This window comes from Triticum urartu, chromosome 7A, assembly GCF_056163025.1.
Source record: "Triticum urartu cultivar PI428250 chromosome 7A, HENAU_Tu73, whole genome shotgun sequence".
Classification (NCBI taxonomy): Eukaryota; Viridiplantae; Streptophyta; class Magnoliopsida; order Poales; family Poaceae; genus Triticum; species Triticum urartu.
This window is the reverse complement of record NC_141879.1, coordinates 471,878,522-471,887,560: the sequence shown is the minus strand read 5'-3', so window position 1 is coordinate 471,887,560 and position 9,039 is coordinate 471,878,522. Positions and strand designations below refer to the sequence as shown.

The window sequence follows — 9,039 nt, the reverse complement described above, 5'->3', positions numbered from 1 at the left end:
AGCGTCACCCAACCCCAAGGTTCCCAAAGCGGCGCCTTCAAGAAGGGAACGACGCCGTGAGCGCCGCCGCCCAACAAAGTTAGGGCTTTCGCTCGGGAGACCAAGGGGAGTCCATGCCGACGCCTCCAAGGAGGGGAACGACGCCCTGAGGCGTCGCCGCCGGCGCGGCCGGTCATGGCCGGCCAGGGATTTCGCCCGAACTAGATCCCTGCCACCAGCAACGCCTCTTGTACAGAACCGACAACCAAGAGGAAGCGCGGCCCGACCAGGTTGGCCCGCACGCCGAACAGGGGAGGAGGGGAGGCGCCAGATCGCGCGCACCGTCCGCCGCAGAAGCCGCCGCCGGCCGCCAACGACCACCGGATCCCGCCGCCCGTGCAGCCGAGACACCAGATCCACCGCCCGCATGGCTGCTAGCCGCCCGTGCCTTGCCAATGGAGCCGCCGCTCCAGATTCGGGGTTCCCCACGCAGAAGTAGGGCAACCGAGGCCCCGCAGCCACCATCCTTGGAGCCCCAGACTTGCTCGGCGACTGCCTCAGGCGACAGCGAGGAAGGGAAGAGGAGGAGGAGCGGCTAGGGTTGGGAGGAGGAGGGGCAGACGAGGGTTGGGAGGAGGAGGAGGAGGGGCAGAGGAGGGTTCAATTAATTATGTATTCAAAAAATGGGTACAACAAAAAGGTTTTTGATATATAGGATACGTATGAAAAATTTAGACATGTGTTTAAAAAATGTTAATGGATTCAGAAAAAGTCCATGAATTTAAAAGTTGTTCACAAATTTCTAGAAATGTTTGTGAATTCAAAAAATGTTCATGAATTCAAAAGGTATTGACAGATTTCAACACAAATACCAAAGTTAATAAATTGTACACTGATTGAAAACTGTTTTCGAATCCAAAATATGTTCGGGAATCTGAAATATTGTTCCCGAAATTCAAAAAATAGTCACTGGATCAGAAAATGTTCACAGATTGAAACAATTGAGCCAAAAATTTAGAAATGGTGCACAAATTCAAAATATGTCCGTGAATTTCAGAAATTATTCTCAAATTAAAAAAAAACGAAATTAAAAATGGAAAATAAGCGAGAAAACCAAAAGAAAGAAAACACATAGAAAAAGAAAGACGGTTACCTGAATATAGGCCGGACCATATGCGAAGGGGCTTCGTGTTTTTTTTTGAGCATCAATACAGACACAAGCGCTCATATACACGCGCATACACTCATCCCTATGAACGTACACACACACACTCTATCCCTATGAGCACCTCCGAAAGACTGAGCCGACACATCATCTTGAGATTTACGAAGTCACCGTAGATACCTCGTCGTCGACGGAAACGTCTCCTCCCACTGAAAGCGCATCGCCGGAAATCCTGAAATAAATCCAGGAATAATGCGACCCTGGTGGGTTGAGGATACCACTGTCCACCTAATCATCTCAACCACAGGTTGATTCATAGGGGCTTCGTGTTTGCTTGCTCTATTTTCCGACACCCGTGCTAAATTGGATCTCCCTGGGCCATGCTCTGCCAGGCCCTTTTACAGCCAGGCGGGGCCAGCCCATGTGGCCAGGTTTGGCCTAGTTCGACGCAGAGGCTATCGGGCCCTTATAGCCTCGATCGTTAGGCCTAGTTGAAGACATGCCCACGCATGGTCCAAAAGTGAGCGAAAGATCGCGCGCACCCGTGGATGGCATAGGTAGATTTCCCCTCTCTGCGTACCATATCCAGACCACATTTATTGTGGTCGTCGTGCTTCCCGCCCCCACGGCCGGTGAACCAGCCGCAACGACGGCGACGACGACCACTGGTCCATGAGAACCCTGTCCGGCCGTACCCGTACGTGTCATCCCGGCAGCCTCGAAACGACCGCGGTGGGCGCGTGCCAACAAGGCGCGCCTCAGGGCAAGGCAAGCACCACCACCGCTAGCTTAATCGTGAGCGTGAGAGCCGGCCGGACACAGGTGGACACCAGTTAGCGCCACCAGCGCGTCCGCAAGATCAAAGCCAGCAAATGGCTTTGATGCCCGTGGAGCTCTGCTACGCCACGGTCGCCTCTCCGGTGGCGGCGCCATCGGCCAGGAGGGCGCCGAGGCGGCGGGCGGTGGTGCGGTGCGCGGCGTCCGCGCCGGCGCCGATGGGGGAGAAGACCGAGTACAGGGACGGGCCGCTGGAGCGCGCGTTCATGGGGCTGTTCGCGCGCAAGATGGAGAAGTTCGCGGGAAGGAAGAAGAAGCCGGGCCCGGGCGGCGAGGAGGAGAAGAAGGCGGTGTGGGAGTGGGACTACGAGAGCTTCGTGGACGTGTCGCGGCGGGTGATGGTGGGGCGGTCGCGCGCGCAGCAGCAGGAGGCCGTCCGCGAGGTGCTCCTCTCCATGCTCCCTCCCGGCGCCCCCGAGCAGTTCAAGAAGCTCTTCCCGCCCACGCGCTGGGCCTGCGAGTTCAACGCCGCCCTCACCGTCCCCTTCTTCCACTGGCTCGTCGGCCCGTCAGAGGTAAGAGACCGAACACCCCACACCGCCTCGCGTCAATTTTCAGGCTTATCATCACGCCGCGTGTGATTGATTAATCAGGTTATCGAGGTAGAGGTTGACGGGGTGAAGCAGAGGAGTGGAGTGCTCATAAAGAAATGCAGGTATGAAAGAAATGCAGTCTAGGAAATGCGAGGAAACCTTTGATTTGATTTGATGTCACAGTCACGTCATGGGAATTCATGCAGGTACTTGGAGAACAGCGGGTGCGTTGGGATGTGCGTCAACATGTGCAAGATCCCCACGCAGAGCTTCTTCACCGACGAGTTCGGCCTTCCCCTCACCATGAATCCAAGTAAGTCCACTTGATGCAGGCCAACAGAATGAAATGAACCACGAATTTGTTCTCTCAAATACTGTACATGCTTTCTCTAGACTGCCTTTTCCATCTGAAATTCAGTTAACCCTGGCTGATGATTATCTTGCTCACTGTCGACCCAAGACTTTGAAGACATGAGCTGCGAAATGATATATGGTCAGGTGCCCCCACCACTGGAAGAAGATCCAGTGTCAAAACAACCCTGCTATCCCAGCCTCTGTGAGTGCGCCCAGATCTGGCAACACTTTTCAAGTACTGAACCAATCTAGCACTGAACTTGCACTAACATGCATCATCTGTCACAAATGTGTTGTGCTGCTACAATTTTTTAGGTTCCATATCGACGCCCTCCGCTGCAATATGTCCCAAAATTCAGAACTAGAGAAAGCACCGAAAACATTCCGGAGTTCAGATCTTGGTCGCTTTCAGTTTCTTCTGCAAGCGCTCACAAGGGTTTTGATACATAAATGATTGTGCATGGTATCCGATAGGCCAGAGTTCCAACAGGGACAATAGATAGTGCATTGGTAAATTTTATATATACACTCAATGTATATAATGTAGTCCATATCTTACAGGAAATGCAAAGATACATGATCCGAACTACTAATTTTGTAATTGCTGCACCTTTTCGCTGCATGACTAGAGTTTTCGGCTATCTATCATTTTGTAAAGAGTAAAATATGTCTACTGTATGTTGTGACTTGTGAGGGGAGCATGAAGCAATTGTCTATCTTCACATTCAAACACATGGAAATAGAGGATGTTGGGGAGGGTCCCCTGCCTCCACCCCTGGTATTTGGTTCGTTTATTCATTGGACGTTAATACTCGCCCTATCAGAAAACCCTGCTCCGTGCCTCTCTTATCAACATTCTTGCCAACCACGGGGTTGTTTGGGTTGTCAAAGGTTGCCACATCTAAGGTTAGGCAAATTTGATCAACTTAGATGTATGTTTGGTTCAAGCCACATCTTAAGAAGGCCACACTAGAATCCCACATCACATACACTTAAAAAGTATGGCAAAATTCTCTCAGGCTTGCCAACTTGTGATTCTCATTTTGAAAAACTAATCTTAGACCTAATCGGCCAACAATGTCCAGCCCACCAAGCTTGGCTTCAACGGGAGGGGAACAACGGTGGCCTTCCTGGGACCTGAGCGGCGGCGACCTACCATGTACTACTCTTCCTTGTTGGCGGCAGCCCCCGCGGATGTGCCGACTTCGTGGTCCTGGCAGTGGGGTGCGGTCGGGGCGGAGCTGGCGATGTCCTCCCCGTTATCGCTCTTACCCCACACCTCATCCACCGCCTTGTCGAACTCCCTGTAGGCGGCTTCCAGTTCCGCTTGACTGAGGCGGTACCGCCAGCGGTCGAGGCGGATGTCGGGGTGGTGTGGTAGGAGTCGGCTACCGCTCCTCCTCTCTCTCCAGCCGATTGTTACTGCAAATTTGTTGTACGCACATCAGCAAGTCTCGCGATTGCCGCTAACCGCCCTGTCGTTCTTAGTTGGCCGTTGCTGCCCCGATCCACTTGCTTCCGCCCGCATTGGGTCGCCTTGATCCGCTCGATCTGCTTGGCGCTTGAACTGCTCGTGTGTGACGCCGCCCGCTTGTCTTCTTCTTCACTCGTCCAGATATCTCTTATCCAATCCATATTTTGAGTCAGTTTGTCTCTACTCCGACTTTGGTTCACTTTAGTCACCTCCTTCGTGTTCTCCGATATCTTCATGGCATGATTTCTCATTGTCCGTTCTTTCCTCACTCCAGTTCATTACAACTTCAGTCCTATTCGGATGCTACATGGGTTAGTGATCCCTTGGATTGTCGTTCACTTTTTGCTTAATGTGTTTTTCTTGATGGTTCTCTCATTGTGCGGAAGAAAAAGAAACAGACTATTGTTTCTCATTCGAGTGTAGAGGCTGAGTTGTGAGCTACGACTCTTTTGACGGCAGAGATGATTTGGTTACGGTGGTTACTTCAGGATTTTGGTGTTTCTGTTACTACACCTACTTTGCTATTGTCTGACAGTACATGTGCTATTAGCATTATGCGTGACCCTGTGATCTGTGAAGCATGAGCTCACCAAGCATATTGGTGTTGACGGTTTTTATGTGTGCGTTGGTGTGTAGGATCAGTTTATTGCTCTTTAGTATGTGCCTTCCAAGTTATAGTTGGCTGATTTCTTTATGAAGGACCACACTAGAGCGCACCATGGCTTCTATCTCTCTAAACTCAGTGCTAGTAATCCACCATGAGTTTGAGGGGGCGGAGGTGTTAGAGTACTATTTATATAGCCATGTAACATTTTATATTTACCCCATTGTATAATGGGTTTTCTGTATATTTCCTACAGAGAAAACCACGGTGCTCTTCAGGGTTTTTAGGGCGGTAGGCCGGAATGACAAGAAGCCCGTCTTGCTCATGTGCATCAGTCCCGCTAAGCAGTGGCGGAGCTACACCAGAATTCCTAGAGGGGGCACAAAATAGGAGCGTTTGAGGGGGCAAAATACTAATTTTTCTTTCAGCTAGGCCCTCTACTTAATATTTCTACAAACAACTGTCCAAAGTTTGGGGGGAGGGGGGCACAGCCCCCCCCCCCCCCCAGCAATACACTAAGCTTTGCCAATGCCACAAAGTATGCATTGGGGCACTCCCTCCCGAGCAATACAGTAAGCTCCACCGCTGCCACCAAGTATGCATTCTAGCTTCTCAATCATCGCACTCACTTTATAATTTGTAAAAATAATGTTATAGCACATGTGGCCCGTCACAAGATTTTCGTGTAATGACTTGTGATTATTGCATTGTTTATCATCACGACGCGTGTTGTTGATTAAGCAGGTTATCGAGGTAGAGGTTGACGGGGTGAAGCAGAGGAGTGGATTGCTCATAAAGAAATGCAGGTACAGTATGAAATACAGGAAATGTGAGGAAACCTTTGATTTGATTTGATTTGATGCCACAGTCACGTCATCGCAATTCATGCAGGTACTTGGAGAACAGCGGGCGAGTTGGGATGTGAGTCAACATGTGAAAGATCCCCACACAGAGCTTCTTCACCGACGAGTTCGGCCTTCCCCTCACCATGAATCCAAGTAAGTCCACTTGAGTGCTTAGTTAATGCAGGCCAACAGAACGAAATGAAGTACAAATTTGTTCTCTGAAATACATGCTTTCTCTAGACCGAGTTTCCCGCCTTTTGCAACTGAAGTTAAGTTAGCCTTGGCTGATGATTACCTTACTCACTGGCCCCACAACATATCAGACTTTGAAGACATGAGATGCGAAATGATATATGGTAGGGTGCCCCCACCACTGGAAGAAGATCCAGTGTCAAAACAGCCCTGCTATCCCAGCCTCTATGAGTGCGCCAAGATTTGGCAACACTCTTCAAGTACCGAACCAATCTAGCGCTGAGCTTGCACTAACATGCATCATCAGTCGCAAATTTGTTTTGCTGCTACAATTTTTCAGGTTCCATATTGACGCCCTCCACTGCAATATGTCCCAAATTTCAGAACTAGAGAAAGCAACGAAAACATTCCGGAGTTCAGATCTTGGTCGCTTTCAGTTTCTTCTGCAAGCGTTCACAAGGGTTTTGATACATAAATGATTGTGCATGTTATCCGATAGGCCAGAATTCCAACAGAGACAATAGATAGTGCATCGGTAAATTCTATACATACACTCAATGTATATAATGTAGCCCATATCTTACAAGAAATGCAAAGATACATGATCCGAACTACTAATTTTTTAATTGCTGCACCTTTTCGCTGCATGACTTGAGTTTTCGGCTGTCTACCATTTTGTAAAAAGTAAAATATGTCTACTGTATGTTGTGACTTATGAGGGGAACATCAAGCAATTGTCTATGTTCACATTTTTTTGAAACGAAATCTATTTTCACATCAAAAACATGGAAATAGAGGATGTTGGGGAGGGTCCCCTGCCTCCGCCCCTGGTATTTGGTTCGCTTATTCATTGGATGTCAATATCCGGGGAACATTCCCCATGGGAGATGGTCCTAGCGAACTGATGGTTTGTGGTTCGTGTTGGACGCCAAAATCCAGCAATTCCGTTCGCTAGCAAAAACACTCTCCCACGAACTATCCTACTTCCTCTATTCTGAAATGTAGGTCGCTGGGATCTTTTTCCGACCAGGTGAAAAAATGGCAAAAGACCAGGTTACCCCTGGCTAATTTGAATGTCCCCCACCTCCACCGTCTCCTACCTCCGCCCCCTTCACTTCCACCCTCTACCTCCGGCTCCCCACCTCCGCCCAGGTTCTCTGCCCCCAGGCCCTCTGCCCAGATCCAGCGGCAGTTCACCAACGACAGTTGCGCAGCATCAGATAACCAACAACTGCAAAAGATCACCAGCAGCGGCAGTAGATCACCAGCGCAGCAGCAGATGGTTCCGAATCATTGCTTAGGTTGACATGTAGTAGCAGATCACCAGTGATAGCTGCCTCGTCTTCTCGCCTAGTAGCATGCCTGGAGAACATGGTTCTCCCATACCTCAACAATACTCCACCCGCAAAAGATGAGATGATGGAAGATGAGATGATTCAAGATGCAGGAGATGAAGATTTTCAAGATGTGGGTACATTTATTTCATGAACTTGTTTGTATCCAGATCATGATCATGAAACAACACAAACTCCATGAACTTGTTTGTATCCAGATCATGATCATGATCATACACTACTGTCCAATTAACATATCCATATCATGATCATAAACAAGTTTATTTCAGTAAGTGCAGTACTCCAGGAGTGAAATTGATCATGATCATAAACCTGTACTTGCCGACCTTCACGGGTTTTGTCAATACTGAGATGGCAAATTGCAAGATATCAATCCGAAGTCTGGTATACTACTCAACTAGTTGCCTTTCTGTTAAAGACTATTTCAACACATGCCTTTGGAAATTTAGAGAAACTAATGTATTTAAACATTTGTAAGACTAACATAATCATCACATAAATGCATTGTCCCGGTTGTTCTTACCTAATTCTGATTAATCATTTTTGTGGCCGAGAATCTTGTTATGCTTTTCTTTTTGGAACTTGGTAGTATTGAAGTTCACAAATAGTTTTCTATTAAGCTTGTGTGTTCTTTTACTCCTTTTGAGATCAATAGATCTGTTATTGAGAGCTTTGGAGAAAGAGGGGAAACATGCATTTTATCCAAAGTTTACCCATCCCTCGCCATAGGCAAGGAAGCTCACTTACACGTCTTCAACAATGGGAGGGTGGATATTAAGGTGTCAAAACTCAGTGCATGGGAGATGAAGAAACACTTTGTGGAGCTTGGGGAGAATTGAAGGAGGGGGCAAAGAGATTTAATCCTCTAAAAATGTATTCTTTCAGTAAATATGCAAGGTCTAGGGGGGGCAGTGCCCCCCTAGTTTGTATCCAGATCATGATCATGACCATACACTAATGTCCAATTAACATATCCATATCACGATCATAAACAAGTTTATTTCAGTAAGTGTAGTACTCATGGAGTGCAATTGATCATGATCATAAACCTGTACTTGCCGATCTTAACAGGTTTTGTCGATACTGAGATGGCAAATGGAAATATATCAACCCGAAGTTTGGTATACTACTCAACTAGTTGCCTTTTGTTAAAGATTATTTCAACACATGCCTTCGTAAATTTAGACAAACTAATGTTTTTAAACATTCGTAAGACTAACATATAATCATCACAGAAATGTATTGTCCGTGTTGTTCTTTCCTAATTCTGATTAATCATTTTTGTGGCCAAGAATATTCTTATGCTTTTCTTGTTGGAACTTGTTAGTATTGAAGTTCACAAATTATTTTCTATTAAGCTTGTGTGTTCTTTTACTCTTTTTGAGATAGATAGATATGTTGTTGAGAGTTTTGTCGCCATAGGCAAGGAAGCTCACTTGCATGTCTTCGACAATGGGAGGGTGGATATTAAGGTGTCAAAACTCAGTGCATGGGAGAAGAAGAAGCACTGGTGGAGCTTGAGGAGAATCGAAGGGGGGCAAAGACATATTAATCCTCTCAAAATGTATTCTTTCAGTAAATATGCAAGGGCTCGGGGGGGGGGGGGGGGGCAACGCCCCCTAGCCCTTGTTTGTATCCAGATCATGATCATACACTACTGTCCAATTAACATATCCATGTCATGATCATACACTACTCTTG

The 9,039-nt window shown here is 47.6% G+C and overlaps 1 protein-coding gene across 1 annotated transcript; it reads left to right on the top strand.

Annotated features, from left to right (window-relative positions):
• Positions 1 to 1,770: 1,770 nt before the first annotated feature.
• LOC125521389 (beta-carotene isomerase D27) lies at positions 1,771 to 3,513 on the top strand. Its single transcript, XM_048686448.2, has 5 exons — positions 1,771 to 2,496; positions 2,575 to 2,636; positions 2,721 to 2,827; positions 2,975 to 3,070; positions 3,184 to 3,513. The coding sequence occupies exons 1-5, from the start codon at positions 2,017 to 2,019 to the stop codon at positions 3,231 to 3,233; spliced, it is 795 nt and encodes a 264-aa protein (XP_048542405.1). The 5' UTR covers positions 1,771 to 2,016; the 3' UTR covers positions 3,234 to 3,513.
• The last annotated feature ends 5,526 nt before the right edge of the window (positions 3,514 to 9,039 follow it).